Source organism: Pongo abelii, chromosome 23 (assembly GCF_028885655.2).
Source record: "Pongo abelii isolate AG06213 chromosome 23, NHGRI_mPonAbe1-v2.0_pri, whole genome shotgun sequence".
Lineage (NCBI taxonomy): Eukaryota > Metazoa > Chordata > Mammalia > Primates > Hominidae > Pongo > Pongo abelii.
The window spans coordinates 56,893,560-56,909,774 of NC_085929.1; the positions used below are offsets into that span (position 1 = coordinate 56,893,560).

A 16,215-nucleotide genomic window follows, 5' to 3' on the forward strand; every position below is an offset into this window, starting at 1 on the left:
GGACCCTTCACTCCTGCCACACATCCTCCTGAGGAGGGGAACAGGCTGGGCGGCCAGGGTGTCATCACGGACGTTTGCTCACCGTTCCACTCACCGGGAATGAGGATGGCAGCCAAGGTGCCAAGCAGGCCCTGGCTCTGCCACAGGCGTTCTTCTTGTGAAGCTCCCACCGCTTCCTCTGCGAGACAGTGACTGGCCAGTGGTGCTCAACAGGCATGCAAGATCACACCCACTCATAACCATCCATGTTCACTGAAAAGCTGCTGTGGCCCAGATGGTGCCCCGGGCAGCGGGGGCAACATGCAAAACAAATGCAGCAGATGCAGTGGCTCAAGCCTGCAATCCCAGCGTGGCTCACGCCTGCAATCCCAGCACTGTGGGAGGCCAAGGCCGGGTTGTGGGGGGTGGTGGTGGGGGGATCAGGAGTTTGAGACCATCCTGGGCAATATATTGAGACCCCGTTTCTACAGATAAAAAAATTTTAAGGCCAGGTGCAGTGGCTTATGCCTGTAATCCCAACACTTTGGGAGGCTGAGGCAGGAGGATCACTTGAGCCCAGGAATTCAAGACCAACCTAGGCAACATGGCGGAACCCCATCTCTATCAAAAAAATTAGCCAGGTGTGGTGGTGCATGCCTGCAGTCCCAGCTACTCAGGAGGCTGAGGTGGGAGGATCCCTTGAGCCCAGGAGACAGAGGTTGCAGTGAACCAAGATCCTACCGCTGCACTCCAGGTTGGGCAACAGAGTGAGACCTTGTCTCAAAAAATAGTAGTAACAGTTGCTGGGTGCGGTGGCTCACACCTGTAATGCCAGCACTTTGGGAGGCTGAGGTGGGCGGATCACGAGGTCAGGAGATCAAGACCATCCTGGGTAACATGGTGAAACCCCGTCTCTACTAAAAAAAATAATACAAAAAAATTAGCTGGGCGTGGTGGCAGGCGCCTATAGTCTCAGCTACTTGGGAGGCTGAGGCAGGAGAATGGTGTGAACCCAGGGGGTGGAGCTTGCAGTGAGCCGAGATGGTGTCACTGCGCTCCAGCCTAGGCAACAGAGCAAGACTCTGTCTCAAAATAATAATAATAATAGTAACAATTTAAAAAAAGCCGGGCGTGGTGGCAGCGTGCATCTGTAATGCCAGCTACTTGGGGGGTCAAGGTGGGGGGATTGCTTGAACCCAGGAGTTCAGGGTTACAGTGAGCTCTGACCAGTGATGCAGTGCTCAGGGTTTGAACAGACCATGCACACAAACCGCTAGAAATAAATAAACTCAAAGCACCTGGAAGCTACACGCCCCCCCCGCCCCCCCAGAATGGCAGATACTAGAAGGTGGGTAGGGCTGAGAGCTGGAAAGAAGACAGGGATGGTGAGAGCGTGGACTGACCCAGCACTTCTGGAAAGCATGGAGAGGCACCCATGCGAAAGCAGAAAGTGTATCTGAACAACAAAGGCACCCACCCAGCAGCCACACTCGGGGCGCTCGGAGGGGCTGGAACTCACTGCACTGGGTTATCTGGGAGTGACTGAGTTGTCGGGAGGGTGACTTGGTTATGTGAGGGGTGGCTGGGTTCTCTGGGGTGACGGTTATCTGGCAGTGACTGGGTTATCTGGGATGAATAGGTTATGTGAGAGGTGACTGGGTTATTTGGGAGGTGACTGGTTTATCTGGCAGTGACTGGGTTATCTGGTAGGGGTGACTGTTATCTGGGGGTGAATTGGTTTATCTGGGGTGCCTGGGTTGTCAGGGGTGACTGGGTTATCTGCTAGGGGTGATTTATCTGGAGGTGCCTGGGTTATTTGGGGTGACTGGGTTTATCTGGGGTGACTAGGTGGTTGGGTGCTGGGATTGGATGTAGCTGAACTGCCTGCCTCAGGATGAAGTTTGCTGGAAGCCATGGGCTGGCATCCCTCAGAAAACATGGAAGGATCTTTAAAAACGCAGACAGCGTGAAAGGTCAAAGCAGACACACATCCCCTCCGCAGCCCAGGGAGGCAGGGGGACCTCCTGGTTTGCTCACAGCAGTGGCCCGGCCTGTGAACACGGGCTCAAAATACATTTTTGGAATGAATTATTGAATGAACTTAAAACACCAATCACGCTAAATCTTTTATATGAAAGATCGTGCACGTACGTCCTGGTATAGTAGGAAAGGGACCTGCACGAGGGAAAACCGCTGCCTCGAAGAGGGCCCTGTGGGCAGAGATCACGCGGGATGCGCCCACGTCTGAAGCCAGACCCCCGGCTCCCCAGGAAGAACAGGACGGAGGGCAGGGCTGTGGGGTGCCGAGGGAATGAAGGTCAGGGAGGCGGCGGGGACCCCCTGAGCTGGCACAGGCCCCGGGAACGGATGTGGAACAGTAGACGGGATAGGGCGTGGGGGAAGGAGGTGCACGCTGCAGGAGCGGGGGTGATGGGGTCACTCACGGCGGCGGGACTGGGGGGAATGGGTGGGGGGGTCGGGTGGGGCCGGGGCTGCAGTGGAGGGTGTGGGGCGGGGAGATGCCCTCATTGTCCGTGCACGGGCGCCCGAGCCCGGAGAAGAGGGCGCCGGCCTCCCCGCCCGTGGCCGCAGCACCTCAGGAGCGCGGGAACCTCCGGGCCCACAGCGGGGCGCGGCCGGGGCAGGTCGGGGGCCCAGGCGAGGAAGCCCCCTCTGCGCCCCGGGCTGGGCGAAGGGCCCTGCGGTGCGACAGGGGCAGCCCCAGCACGCGCCCAGTCCTCACGTCGCCACCGAGCGGCGCCCCCGCCCCGTCCCGGAGCCCCGCAGGACCGCCCCCACCCCTGCGCACCCTCCCGCGGGCCGGGGCAGCCCCCACCCAGCCACCCCGAGTTCCCAGGAAGAGGGACCGGTCATTACTCATTCATTTCATTTCATTTAAATATTTTCTGCAAAGTCATCGCCCGCGCCGCATCTGCGTGGCGGGGGGCGGGGTGGGGGCGGAGCCACGCCGCGGAGTCGCCGCAGGTAAACAGCCCCCTCCCCGCGGCGGGAGCGGGGCCGCCGGCCCCAGGCAGGGACAGCAGCCGCCGCCCGCGCTCCGGGCTGGGATCCCGCCGCCGCCCCCGCCGGAGGCACGCGCCAGGGCGGGGGCGGGCTGCGGCGGAGGCGGGCGGCTCCTGTGCCCCCCACCCCCGGGCCGCCCGACCCCTGACCCCGGGGGCGGCGGCGGAGCGACCCCCAAACCCCGCCGCGGGCTCCGCGCCCGGCCAGCCCCGCTCCCGCCGCGCGCCTCCGGCTACTCCCATCCCCCGGAGCCCCCCGCTCGGTCCCGGCGTCCCCTGCCACCCTCTCCCGCGCCCCGCGTCCCCATCCCGGTCCCCGTCCCGCGCCCCCACGCTCCCTGATCCCCGCCCCCGGGCCGCGCGTCCCCTCCCACCCGCGCCCCCCTCGCCGGGCCCCGCCCCGCGCCCCCCGCCCCGCCCGCGCCCCCCGCCGGGCCGCGCCCCCCGCCCCCCATGCACCACCTCCTGGAGCAGTCGGCGGACATGGCGACCGCGCTGCTGGCGGGAGAGAAGCTGCGGGAGCTGATCCTGCCGGGCGCGCAGGACGACAAGGCGGGCGCGCTGGCCGCGCTGCTTCTGCAGCTGAAGCTGGAGCTGCCGTTCGACCGCGTGGTCACCATCGGCACCGTGCTGGTGCCCATCCTGCTGGTCACCCTGGTCTTCACCAAAAACTTCGCAGGTGAGGCCGGCGGCCGGGGCGCGGGGCGTGGGCAGGGGGGCGTCCGCAGGTGTCCGGGAGCTGGCGCTTCCCGCGTCCCCGGCGGCTCCGTCCAGCCGCACCCACCGTGGCCTGGCTGCGTCCGCGGCGTCCCAGGCACCTTCCACAGCCGCCCGCATCCTAGCAGGTGTCGCTGGTCGCTGGTCGCCCAGACCCCGCGTCTCTATTTTATTGTTGTTCTTCCTTCCATTCGTCCGTCCATGGCCGCGGGTGGGACTAGGCCTGTCTGGACCCGGGGGTCCCAAATGTCATGAGACACGGGGTCTGGTTTGGAGAATGTCACAAGCAGCGCCTGAGGGGATGTGGGGTGGCCAGGTGGGGACCAGGAAAGGCCGGGATGGGTGTTGACAGCAGAGAGCTGATTACAGGGGCTGATGGAGCTGCCGGGCAGGGTTCCCAGGCTGGACTTGGGTGGAAGGAGGGTAGAGAGAGTCTCTGAGAGGCCCAGGCCCTCCACCCCTCAGGCGGGGCGAGCCTCTCCGGGGGCACTGGAGGCTCCGAAGGTTTGAAGCAGGGGGGCTAGCATGGGGCAGGGCCACGTGTCAGAGCAGGGAGCCTGGAGCTCCTGCAGGGAGATGGGGGCTGGACCAGGGCAGGGACCCGGGCTAGTTAGATCAGGACCTGTGGGGGCACCTGAAGCCACCCAGGCGAGGCAGGAAGATGGACAGAGCAGCCAGCCTTCCTGTGAGCCTCTGCGGGGTGGGGTCCTGGTGCCTCTGCCCTCCCCAAGGAGTGGGGCGAGACAGGCGGAGCCGAGAACTTCCTCCTGTGGGGTCTGGGCCAAGGCAAGGGGGATCAGGGTCTCCTGGCCTGTGGCCCAGAGGTGCTAGTCTGCAGCGGGGAGGGGTGTTGGGACCCTGGGGCCCTCTCTTCTGCAGCCTCCAAACCTCAGCAGACCCTGCCTCAGCACTGGCGCTTCCCAAATCTCTCAGGTGCCTTGCCTTAAGGAGTCCCTGTGGCCTGGAGACGCCAAGCCCGAGGGTGGACATTGGCCAGGCTGTCTGATCCCAGCCAGGGGCGGAGGAGGCCTCTGCTGGTCTCCTCTTCGACACTGGAGCCCAGACACTGGGGATTAGAGGACCCCTGGGGTGGGCGCACAGCACACTCTGCAGAGCAGGGAGCCCAGGCGTGCGGTGGGGCCTTGGGGCAGGCCCAGCGTGTCCAGGCACCATGTGTGTTCTCTGTGTTTGTAGCAACAAAGTACCGCAAACTAGGCAGTTTCAAACAGCAGACATTTATCTCTCATGGTTCCGGAGGCCAAAAGTCCAAAATCAAGGTGTCGGCAGGGCCCTGCTCCCTCCCGGCTCTAGGAGAGGGACATTCCAGCCTCTTCAGCCTCTGGTGCTGCTGTTAATCCTTGGGCGCCTTGGCTCGTGGCCGCACCACCCGTCTCTGCCTCTGTCTTCTCATGGGCTTCTTCCCTCTCTGTCTGTGTCCAAATTTCTTTTTTTTTTTTTTGAGACACGGTCTTGGTATGTCGCCCAGGCTGGAGTGCAGTGGTGCAATCTGCAACCTCCACCTCTCGGGCTCAGGTGTTCCTCCTTCCTCAGCCCCGAGCCCCCAGTAGCTGGGACCACAGGCATCCGACACCACACCCAGCTAATTTTTGTGCCATGTTCCCCAGGCTGGTCTCGAACTCCTGGGCTCAAGTGATCCTCCCATCTCAGCTTCCCAAAGTGCTGGGACTACAGGCGTGAGCCACTGTGCCCTTTTCTTTTTTGTTCCCCCCGGCTTTTTTTATTTTTTGAGACAAAGTCTCGCTCTGTCATCCACGCTGGAGCGCAGTGGTGCAATGTCGTCTCACTGCGACCTTTGCCTCCCGGGTTCAAGCGATTCTCCTGCCTTAGCTTCCCAAGTAGCTGGGACTACAGGCACCCGCCACCACGCCTGGCTCATTTTTTGTATTTTTTTTTTTTTTTTTGAGACGGAGTCTCGCTCTGTCGCCCAGGCTGGAGTGCGGTGGCTCAATCTTGGCTCACTGCAAGCTCCGCCTCCCGGGTTCACGCCATTCTCCTGCCTCAGCCTCCCGAGTAGCTGGGACTACAGGCACGCGCCACCACACCCAGCTAATTTTTTGTATTTTTAGTAGAGACGGGGTTTCACCGTGTTAGCCAGAATGGTCTCAATCTCCTGACCTCGTGATCCGCTTGCCTCGGCCTCCCAAAGTGCTGGGATTACAGGCATGAGCCACCGCGCCCGACCCATTTTTTGTATTTTTAGTAGAGATGGGGTTTTGCCATGTTGGCCAGACTGGTCTCAAACTCCTGACCTCAAGTGATCCGCCCACCTCGGCCTCCCAAAGTGCTGGGATTATAGGCGTGAACTACTACACCCGGCCCAACTTTCTTCTTTAAAACGGAAAGGAAGCGAGTGCTCTGCCCCCGAGCACCCTCCCAGGAGCCTATGGGCTGGTTCCTCTTTTTGGCCTCAGCATCCTTGAAGGGCAGGGTTGGGCCTGAGGGCCCGTGTGGCCAGCTGCTGTCTCAGGATGCGGTACCCTCGAAGGTTGGGGGCCAAGTCCCAGAGTCTCCAAGGTGAGCTGGGGAAGGGCATCGGCCCCCCTCAGCCTGCAGAAAGTGGAGAATGTAGCAGGTGCGCAGCCACCGCCAGTATTAGCTTCCTGTGGCTGCTGGAACAAACCTGCAAGTCAGAAACCAGATGCAAATCTCATGGGGCTAAAACGAAGGTGTCAGCAGGGCTGGCTCCAGGGGGGAACCAGCTTTCTGCCTTCTCTGGCCTCCAGAGGCCTCCACATTCCTGGCCTTACAGCCCTTCCTGCGTCCTGAGAGCCGGCTGCGTGGCTGCGTGGCGTCCTCTCTCCCGCCCCCGCTTCTGTCCTCACATCTCCTCCGACTCTGACCTTCTTAGAAGAACCCCGCAACTGCCGCCCACCAAGACCCCCAACCTAGGCATGTCTGCAAAGTCCTCGTGAACCGGGAAACGTGACACCGCCACAGGCTCCAGGGTTGGGACGTGGCATCTTTGGGGGCCATGATTCTGCTCACTGCAGACCCCATGTGGAGGTCTGTAAGGCCAGGGGAGTCGGGGAAGGGCCAGGGCCTGGCCTCAGCTGAGGGCTTCCAGGATGCGGCAGTGGTCTGGGGTGACCAGACAGGGTTTGGCCAGCAGGCAGGAGGAGCCTGCGCAGAGCCAGGCTGTCCTGGAGAGGTGGGAGGACAGGGGCGGGAAGGGCTGTTGGGAGGGACCCAGCTTCACCCTTGGGGGGCACCTTGGGGCCATGTGCAGGCCAGATCGCAGGGGTGGGCTGGAGACGAGCTTCGGGATGGCAGAACCGAGGAAGGGCAGGACTGGGGGAGGGCCCGGAGGGCTGGGCTTTAGCCTAGGGTCCTGGGGACAGCATTCTGAATATGGGAATATGGGCCGTGTTGGGGTGCATTCAGACACCCACTCAGAGGTGCTTCAGGCAGCACCAGGCCCCTGGCTGCCAACTCTGATATTGTCACTGGGGCTCTGAGGGCTGGGTGTGGACAGGCTCCTTGGCTGGGAAGCCAGTGTCCTCTCTTGGGGCATAGCTGGCGTGGCCGGGATCCACACAGCAGTGTCTTCCAAGAAACGGGCCCCTGGCGGCGGCTCTGTCTGCCCTGTCAGATGGGCCAGGCCTTCCTGCCTCCCGTTTGGACACCTGCACTGGTCCAGGCAGGGTCCCACTGTCCCTGGGAAGTCCCAGAGGAGGGCCTCGGACAGAGGACCTGTAGCAGTTGCTGTGTGTGGGATGGGCCCATGGATTTGGGCTTAGCAACTGCTCTCTGCTGCCCCACCCCAAGTCAGGCCAGCACCCTCAGCCCTGGCAGCCCCTGCTAGAAGCTGTGGCAGCATCCACTGGGAGAGGCCCGGCTGCCAGCACAGCTTTGAGTCCGTCAGGACCTGCTGAGGCTGCCAGGAGCACCCTGTACCCTGCAGGTGCGGCGGGTTCAGGGAGGAGGGAAGCCTTGCTGGACATGCCTTGGGGCCCCCAAAGGGCCGGGCCGCTCACCTGCAGTGAGTCAGGGCAGCATCCTTGGTTGAGCAGATGAGGAAACTGAGGTCGGAGTGGCAAGCAGGACTTGTCTTCCCCTTGCTGCCGCCATCCAGCAGGGAGACAGTGACAGGCGTGAGGAGTTCGTGTCCAAGTGGGGCTCTGCACAGTGGGGGCAGCTCGCCAGACATGTGGCTCGGTGTGGGGCCCCTGCTTTCATCCACCTTGGAGGAGGCCAGGCCACCCCCGCCCCAGAGCCAAGGAGACCTCCTTCCCATCTCCCTGCGGCCCCACTGGAGTGGGCGTCTCCCCACTCATGTTGGCCACACACGCCCAGCAAGGGTGGCTGCCAGGGATGGGCCCAGCTCAGGACGGGACACAAACCTGTCCCTGTTCTCTTCCCCAGGGTGGACGCTCTTCTCTGGCTCCTGGGATTGGCTGTGAGGACAAAACATAAGTAAATAAAATATGCCATTTTCTCAACCAAGAGAGTGGATTCCTTTGCCTTGTCCGGTTTGCTCTTCTCTGAGCCCAGCTCATCTCCAGCTCGATGTCCCCACCGAGGACTCGGGCCTCAGGTCCCAGCTTTTCCTGCCTCTTCCCAGGCTCTCTCCCAAACCCTCCAGAGTCCCCAGGACCCTCAGGGGGATCTGATGACTCATGGGAACCCTCCCTGAGCAGGCTGTCTGGACTGGTAGATGTGCCTCAGTGGTGATAATGGCAGCCGGGAGCTCCGTGCGGGGTCTGAGGGGCTCATTGCTGAGCCGGGTTCAGGGCTGGAGATGCCCAGCCCCTGGGTCCCTGTGGGGCATCAACAGTGAATGCCGCTCTTCCCAGAGTGGGCAGAGTCTCTAATCCGCCTCGCTTTCCGTCCCTAATTCAGGCCTCGGCACAGACTGACAGGCCTGTCCTTGTTGCTTCTGGTCTGTGGGGAGGGGATTGTGCTGATGTGGGCCCTGCCCTGGGGCTGCTTTTTGGGGCTGGGAGACAAGGCTGAGGCTGGTGTGGGCCCCTGGCGCCTGTGCTGTGTGAAGGGCTCAGCCTGGACAGACTGCACGGTGGCTGGAGGCCCCCAGGCTCTGACTGAGCCTTCCTGGGAAACGTTAGCAAGATCCCAGCTGCTCAGACCCCACACTGGGCCAAGGCGCGAGTGTCCTGAACGCTTTCACTGCCGTTCGTGTCATTGTCACCTGCAGGCAGAGACAGGCTCTTGAGGGAAAACACAGAGTTCAGTAACCACCATTTGCCTGCAGTTCAAGGGACTCCCTCTTTTCAATTTTAGCGGCAGATACCGCAGTCCAGCTGGTGACATCCCCAACCAGCCCCACCTGGTGTCTGGGGTCCCAAGGCTGGCCAGTCCCCAGAACAGTGGGTCTTAGGGAGGCGCCACTCATCCTCAAGGGTGGGTAGAACCCACGCTGCCTTCCCAGTGCTGTGGAAACCACCCTGCCAGCTAGCAGCGCCTGAGCCAACCGCCTTCCTCCCAGGGGAGCCCCGGGCTGTACATGGCCTGTGGCTGGGACCTGGTTTGGGTCCAGCTGTGTGGATAGAAGGACCCTGGCTGGGAGTCCCGGCCTGCCTTGGCCCTCTCTGGGATTTGGTTTCCCCTTGTGCACACAGGCTTTGTGACATTTGGAGAGGCACATGGCTCAGGTGGTTTCGCAGGTGGTCATGGCTTCTGCCTGCAGGTGCCCCGCAGCTGACCTCGTGGGGGTAGTCAGGGCGGGACCCCCACACCACCGTGGTGGGGGGGGTGGGGTTCATCTGGGGAACCGCAGGTGCTGTGTGGGAGGAGGCTGGAGAGGCTCCTGGGAGGGGTTCGGCAGGGACGTGGTCAGGTCCAGCCCGGTTTCTTCAGCCCAGCCCGTGCCGCCTCCCCGCCCCAGCCCGTGTCTCCTCTCTGCCCCCAGAGGAACCCATTTACTGTTACACCCCGCACAACTTCACGCGCGACCAGGCGCTGTACGCCCGCGGCTACTGCTGGACGGAGCTGCGGGACGCGCTGCCCGGCGTGGACGCCAGCCTGTGGCCGTCGCTGTTTGAGCACAAGTTCCTGCCCTACGCGCTGCTGGCCTTCGCCGCCATCATGTACGTGCCCGCACTGGGCTGGGAGTTCCTGGCCTCCACGCGCCTCACCTCCGAGCTCAACTTCCTGCTGCAGGAGATCGACAACTGTTACCACCGTGCGGCCGAGGGCCGCGCGCCCAAGATCGAGAAGCAGATCCAGTCCAAGGGCCCGGGCATCACGGAGCGCGAGAAGCGCGAGATCATCGAGAACGCGGAGAAGGAGAAGAGCCCGGAGCAGAACCTGTTCGAGAAGTACCTGGAGCGCCGCGGCCGCAGCAACTTCCTGGCCAAGCTGTACCTGGCGCGGCACGTGCTGATCCTGCTGCTGAGCGCCGTGCCCATCTCCTACCTGTGCACCTACTACGCCACGCAGAAGCAGAACGAGTTCACCTGCGCGCTGGGCGCGTCCCCGGACGGGGCGGCAGGTGCGGGGCCCTCAGTGCGCGTGAGCTGCAAGCTCCCGTCCGTGCAGCTGCAGCGCATCATCGCGGGCGTGGACATCGTGCTGCTGTGCGTCATGAACCTCATCATCCTCGTCAACCTCATCCATCTCTTCATCTTCCGCAAGAGCAACTTCATCTTCGACAAGCTGCACAAGGTGGGCATCAAGACGCGCCGGCAGTGGCGCCGCTCGCAGTTCTGCGACATCAACATCCTGGCCATGTTCTGCAACGAGAACCGCGACCACATCAAGTCGCTCAACCGGCTGGACTTCATCACCAACGAGAGCGACCTCATGTACGACAACGTGGTCCGGCAGCTGCTGGCGGCGCTGGCGCAGTCCAACCACGACGCCACCCCCACGGTGCGCGACTCGGGGGTGCAGACCGTGGACCCCAGCGCCAACCCCGCCGAGCCCGACGGCGCCGCGGAGCCGCCCGTGGTCAAGCGGCCGCGCAAGAAGATGAAGTGGATCCCCACCAGCAACCCGCTGCCGCAGCCCTTCAAGGAGCCGCTGGCCATCATGCGCGTGGAGAACAGCAAGGCGGAGAAGCCGAAGCCCGCGCGCAGGAAGACGGCCACGGACACGCTGATCGCGCCGCTGCTGGACCGCTCCACCCACCACTACAAGGGCGGAGGGTGCGACCCAGGCCCGGGCCCTGCCCCCGCCCCCGCCCCGCCGCCCGCCCCCGACAAGAAGCACGCGCGCCACTTCTCCCTGGACGTGCACCCCTACATCCTCGGCACCAAGAAGGCCAAGCCCGAGGCGGTGCCCGCCGCCCTGCCCGCCTCCCGGAGCCAGGAGGGGAGCTTCCTGTCCCAGGCGGAGGACTGTGGGCTGGGCCTGGCCCCGGCGCCCACCAAAGGTAGGGGCCGGGCCGGAGACCGGGGACGGGGGATGGGGAGAGGCTCCCACAGCCCCAGCGGCCCACGGGAGCCTGCCCAGGGTGCTAGGGAAGGGAGGGGGCCTGGCTTGAGCCCCCCTCAAAGGGGGAAGGGAGGAGGCCGAGGTTTGAACCGGCTCCATCAAACGGACTCACTGTCAAGGTGAGCCTCAGGCCAGGGGCGGCCCTGGAGACCCCTCGGGAGGCAGGTGGGGAGGATGCAGGCTGGGAGGGACGTGCTCCTGGTCAGCTTCCTGGAGCTCCGCGTGCGTGGTGGAGCCAAGTTCCTCGGGTGAGGAAGTTCCACCGATGGCACTGCGGCTCCGGGACAGTGGGGCGGGGGATGTTCCCAGGCCAACTGCTGTGTGCAGGGGTGTCCAGGCCCAGCGTCTCCAGGGCGCTTCAGAACCGTGAGCCCTGCTCCCCCGCCAGCCTGCACTGGGTGGGCGCTGGCGGGGGGGGCGCAGCGGCGGATGGTGTGAGAGGTCTGTGCTCTTGGCTGTTTGCAGATGCTCCGCTCCCCGAGAAGGAAATCCCGTACCCTGCAGAGCCATCCCGGGCAGGGCTTCCCTCGGGGGGCCCGTTCCACGTCCGCTCACCTCCCGCCGCCCCTGCTGTGACCCCTCTGACACCAGCCAGCCTGGGCAAGGCGGAGGCCCTCACCATCCTGAGCCGAAACGCCACACACCCGCTGCTGCACATCAACACGCTGTACGAGGCCCGGGAGGAGGAGGAAGGGGGCCCCCGCCTGCCGCAGGACGTGGGGGACCTCATCGCCATCCCTGCCTCACAGCAGATCCTCATCGCCAACTTCGACGAGGCGAGAACGGTCGTGAGTACTGTGGAGTTTTGAGGGATGGCACCGTCCAGGCCGCTGAGAGCCCCTCTGTGTGAGTGTGGTGTGGCCTGGCCAGCCTCCCAGTGGACGCCAGCCCTGCGTGGACGTGGCCTCTGCTTCGCCAGCACTGCCCGCATCCCCAACCTCTGTCCGCATGCCTGGGGCCTTCACCCCCACGCGCTCGACAGGGGAACCCGCCCGGACGGCATCGCCAGGCACTGGCTGGGGTGGGGAAATGTGGCCCCGTGGAGCCGGTGGCCAGGAAGGCTGAAGCCCGCCTCCCATGCTCCTGCATCAGGTGTCCAGACGTGGGTGGGGGCCGTGAGGTGAAGAGTTTATTTTTTTAGTCCATTTCGTCCTGGCCCCGGGCTGTGGCGAGACAGCCCAGCTCCCCCAGCCCCATTTCGTCCTGGCCCCGGGCTGTGGTGTGTGGGGGTGTGGCTGTGGTGTGTGGGGGAGCCCAGCTCCCCCAGCCCAGAGCCAGGGAAAAGGAAGGTGGGGCCAGTCCCACCAGTGAGGTGGCCACACCCATGGGGTCACATGCTCAGGGGTCACCCCCTGCAGGGACCTGATGCCCTCGGGTGGGAGGGACCGAGGTCCACCCTCGGGTCAAAGATCAACGTGCACTTTCTCCTTGTCGCCTGACATACATTTTATTTTACTAAGACTGCTGTAGCGAACAAGCATATTTATCATCAGGAGACAGGATGGGTTTAAAGCAGGATGGTGTGTGTGTGAACGGGCATAAGCAGAGGTGGGCGTGAGCGAGCGGGTGTGTATGCACGAGTATGCACGTGTGTGCCTGTGCACAGAGGGTGTGGTGCCAGCTTGGGTGGGAGTGTGTGAGTGTGAGGAGGCGGGTGAGTGCATGAGTGCACGCCAGCGCATGGCCCATGTATGAGGAGTGAAGGAGCCCAACGCAATAACCACGTCCCCCACCCGGGCCCCCCGCCGCGGCTGAGGCCACATGGCTTCCTGTGGGAGCCCCGGCCGGCACCCGGCTGGTCCCACCCCGGATACCTCAGCCATGGAGGCCATGTCCTGCAGAATTAACAAGGTAGCACCGAGCATATCAATAAATATTATTCTGATAATCACCTGTGCTCCGCCGGGGACTTCGCCTCCCTCCACGCCCATCCCCTGACTCGGCACCATGCGTGGGGGTGCTGGGGGATGTGGGGCAGGGGCCGCCTTCAGAAGCGTGACGAGGGGCCCCTCTGCACCCACAGTGGGTGTCACCCTTGGAGCAGGACATGCCCTGGACTCAGGCTGTGGGCACAGAGGCGATTCAGCTGTGGCCTGAAGTCCTGGGGCACACAGGCTGGGGAGACGAATGCACAACCCCCTTAGTCTTCCTGCTCCTACAGGGGAGTGAGGAGGGGGAGGGTGACGCACCCTCTAGGAGAACAGAGAGCTGGCAGGATCCAGGAAGGCCTCCTGGAGGAGGCACCCTCAGTGTGGTCTGGGTTGCTCAAAACAACACAGAGGTCCTCAGCAGGTGCCTTTGTGGGCCCAGGACTCCATGGAACAAGGCTGGTCCCGTGGGTGCACCATGGAGCCGTGTGCCCTGTAGACCCCGGCGGGTGACCCTGAGAGTCTGAACAGAGGCTCCTTGAAGACAGGTGGTTGGGAAGCTAGGCCAGAACCCCGCAGGGACTGGAGTGGGATTGGGGGTGTAGGCCACTAATTGCAAGGGTGAGCTCGGCTGAGATCAGAGCGGGCCCACCTGCCACCTGGCCTGGGCTTCCTGGGAGCCCCATCGCCAGGCCCCTCCTGGAGCAGCCGTGAGCGAGCAGGGCCGGGCTCCCCAGGTTCCCAGGAGTCAAGAGGAAGGGTCTATCCAGGGTGTGGCCCCCACAGCCAGGGCCTGGTGTGAGACACACAGGGACACAAGCTGGAGGGTGCATCCCGCCCTCCACGTTAAAACAGAGGTTTTTATACTCTTCTGGGCTGGCGAGGCCTCTTGCCATTAAAAGAGCTGGCCAGGCGCCGGGGCGTACGCCTGTCATCCCAGTGCTTTGGGAGGCTGAGGCGGGAGGATCGCTTGAGGACGGCATTCGAGGCTGCAGTGAGCCGTGATTGCGCGACTGCACTCCAGCCTGGGCGACACCGCGAGACCCTGTCTCTAAAAAAAATTAAAAATTTACTCAGATCCCCAAAGGAGGGGCACCGCGTGCCACCCAGGGCCACGCAGGAGGCCACTGGGCTCGTCGCAGACATAGGCAATGGGGGGAAGCGTGGGCAGACTCTTCACTGTGGCTTCACCAAAGGAATGGGCGGGGGGTGGGGCGCAGGCTCGGGACTCCAGAGTGGACACCCTGGTGGGTACTGGGCAGAGGCTGTCCCTGGCTGCCAGGTGCATAGCCCAGGGTGACAAGAGCAGGGGGACAGGGCCTAGGGTGTGAGAGCCCACAGAGGAGACCTGGAGGGGGTGTGGGCCCTGGACGCAGGAGCTTGCACAGGAAGTTGTTTGCTGACGAATCAGTGAGCCCTAGGAGAGGCGTCTCACCAGGGCCAGCAAGGCCCCAGAGGTCAAAGCAACAAAGCAGAAAATAAAAGGCACAGTTCGGCCGGGTGTGGTGGCTCACACCTGTAATCCCGGCACTTTGGGAGGCCAAGGTGGGCGGATCATGAAGTCAGGAGTTTGAGACCAGCCTGGCCAACATGGTGACGCCCTGTCTCTACTAAAAATACAAAAATTAGCCAGGCATGGTGGCGTGCACCTGTAATCCCAGCTACTCGGGAGGCTGAGGCAGGAGAATCGCTGGAACCCAGAAGGCGGAGGTTGCAGTGAGCCAAGATCACACTGCATTCCAGCAGCATGGGTGACAGCAAGATTCTGTCTCAAAAAAGAAAAAAGTAGCAGTTCTTCACGCTCACCTAACTCAGGACACCTCCCCAGCCTGCATGCCCATGTGCCCAGCATTCCCACGTCCAGGAGAGGGACCCAGTGCCCACAGATTCCGGCCCAGGCCAGCCTGGTTGTGCGGGGAGGGCTGAGCCCTGGGCCTTGACAGCATCGCCTTGGTCCTGCACCCACAGACCAGCTCAGTGGTGAGGGTGGGCAGCACATGGCAGCTGAGGAGACCCGAGGGGTGGTGGCCTCCAGAGGTAGCGTTTGCCATGGGCGTCCTTGCTGCTCTCCAGCTGGGGCTGGGGACCCTCCTCACCCTCACACGTGCACCCCGCCCACCTGCACCTGTCCTCTCTGCCCCAGCAGCCACCCGGCGTCCCGCATGGCTAGGCTCATATAGGGAGATGTCCAGTAGTCCTTGGGCGCAGCCAGTCTGGGTGGTGCTGAGTCCCGCAGGCCCTGCCTCCCAGCTTGTGAGAGGAGCTGTCGCTGCCCAGAAAACGTCTAGGCCGAGGTGGGGCTTGAGCTGAGCCGGGGGACACAGGAGGCCTCAGGTGGAGCCACCTGGAGTCTTCAATGTGACCAGGCCCACAGGCAGCAGCCACGCTGCCTATCCCCCGCCTGTGGGCCTCGGCCCGGCAGGAGGTGTGAAACCAACTCCTGTCTGGAAAGAGGTTCGTGCCTCAAGTGAGCACCCTGCCCTGTGCTGGAGTTGGCCCTCCCTCCACGTGGCCCGTGCTGGGGAGCTGGTGTCCGTCCTACAGTGAGACGCTGGCTCCCGCCTCTCCCAGGGGACGTCACCACCTTATCCCCAGACCTGTTCCTCTGGCTGTGTCCTTGCCAGCTGTGCCACGTTCCTAGAGGCAGGCGGGCAGAGGCCTGAAAGGGTGACGCTCACCCTTGGCACTGGGTCAGGGCTGAACCGGCCCTAACCGCCTTCCCCCACAGGGCTCCCTCCCTCCCCTTGCCCCAACGCCTGCTTCTGTGGGATCTGTCACTCTGCTCCGAATGGGACTTGGCCCTTCCTCAAGGTCCACCCCTTGAGGACAAAGCCAGCTGGGGACCAAGACGGTCCCTCCCGGCACAAACGGCTTCACACAGTTTGTTTCTGTTCCTGAGGGCCCCCACCCTCCCTAGGACTCCTCCTCACTCCCCCCAGGGTACCTCAAGAAACCCTCCTCTGGCTGCTCCATGAACAGGGCATCCACATGGCCAGCCCCCCGGGGTCGGGGACTCAAAAGCTCTGGCACCCCAGGGTACACGTCCTCCACCTCCACCTGACCTTCTTTCCAAGGCAACCCAGCCTGCCCCCCACGGCGGAAGGGACAGAGCCTGCCTGGAGAAAAGCAGGCTTGGGAGCAGAACTTTAGAAGACAAGCCCAGCCTGAAATGTAGGGTGGTGGCCCAGGGCCTGTGGCTGAGGTCCTGCCTCAGT

At 63.3% G+C, this 16,215-nt stretch overlaps 1 protein-coding gene across 3 annotated transcripts; it reads left to right on the forward strand.

The window, feature by feature from the left end:
- The first annotated feature begins 2,858 nt into the window (after window positions 1-2,858).
- On the forward strand, window positions 2,859-13,023 carry PANX2 (pannexin 2). 3 transcript variants are annotated; one of them, XM_063723133.1, is made up of 4 exons: window positions 3,550-3,681; window positions 8,103-8,153; window positions 9,607-11,070; window positions 11,598-13,023. In XM_063723133.1, exons 3-4 carry the CDS (start codon window positions 9,783-9,785, stop codon window positions 11,939-11,941), a joined length of 1,632 nt encoding a protein of 543 aa, XP_063579203.1. In that variant the 5' UTR covers window positions 3,550-3,681; window positions 8,103-8,153; window positions 9,607-9,782; the 3' UTR covers window positions 11,942-13,023. The 3 variants fall into 3 exon arrangements, with proteins under 3 accessions (XP_009232787.4, XP_063579203.1, XP_063579204.1); XM_009234512.4 differs by lacking the exon at window positions 8,103-8,153 and having other exon boundaries at window positions 2,859-3,681; XM_063723134.1 differs by lacking the exon at window positions 3,550-3,681 and having other exon boundaries at window positions 3,818-8,153.
- The last annotated feature ends 3,192 nt before the right edge of the window (window positions 13,024-16,215 follow it).

What these genes read in the sequence shown, in the direction of transcription:
- PANX2 (XM_009234512.4), top strand. Translation starts at nt 3,456, where the DNA reads ATGCACCACCTCCTGGAGCAGTCGGCGGACATGGCGACCGCGCTGCTG. An exon ending in CTTCACCAAAAACTTCGCAG is followed by an intron (nt 3,682 to 9,606) that starts GTGAGGCCGGCG and finishes CTCTGCCCCCAG; the next exon opens with AGGAACCCATTTACTGTTAC. An exon ending in GGCCCCGGCGCCCACCAAAG is followed by an intron (nt 11,071 to 11,597) that starts GTAGGGGCCGGG and finishes GGCTGTTTGCAG; the next exon opens with ATGCTCCGCTCCCCGAGAAG.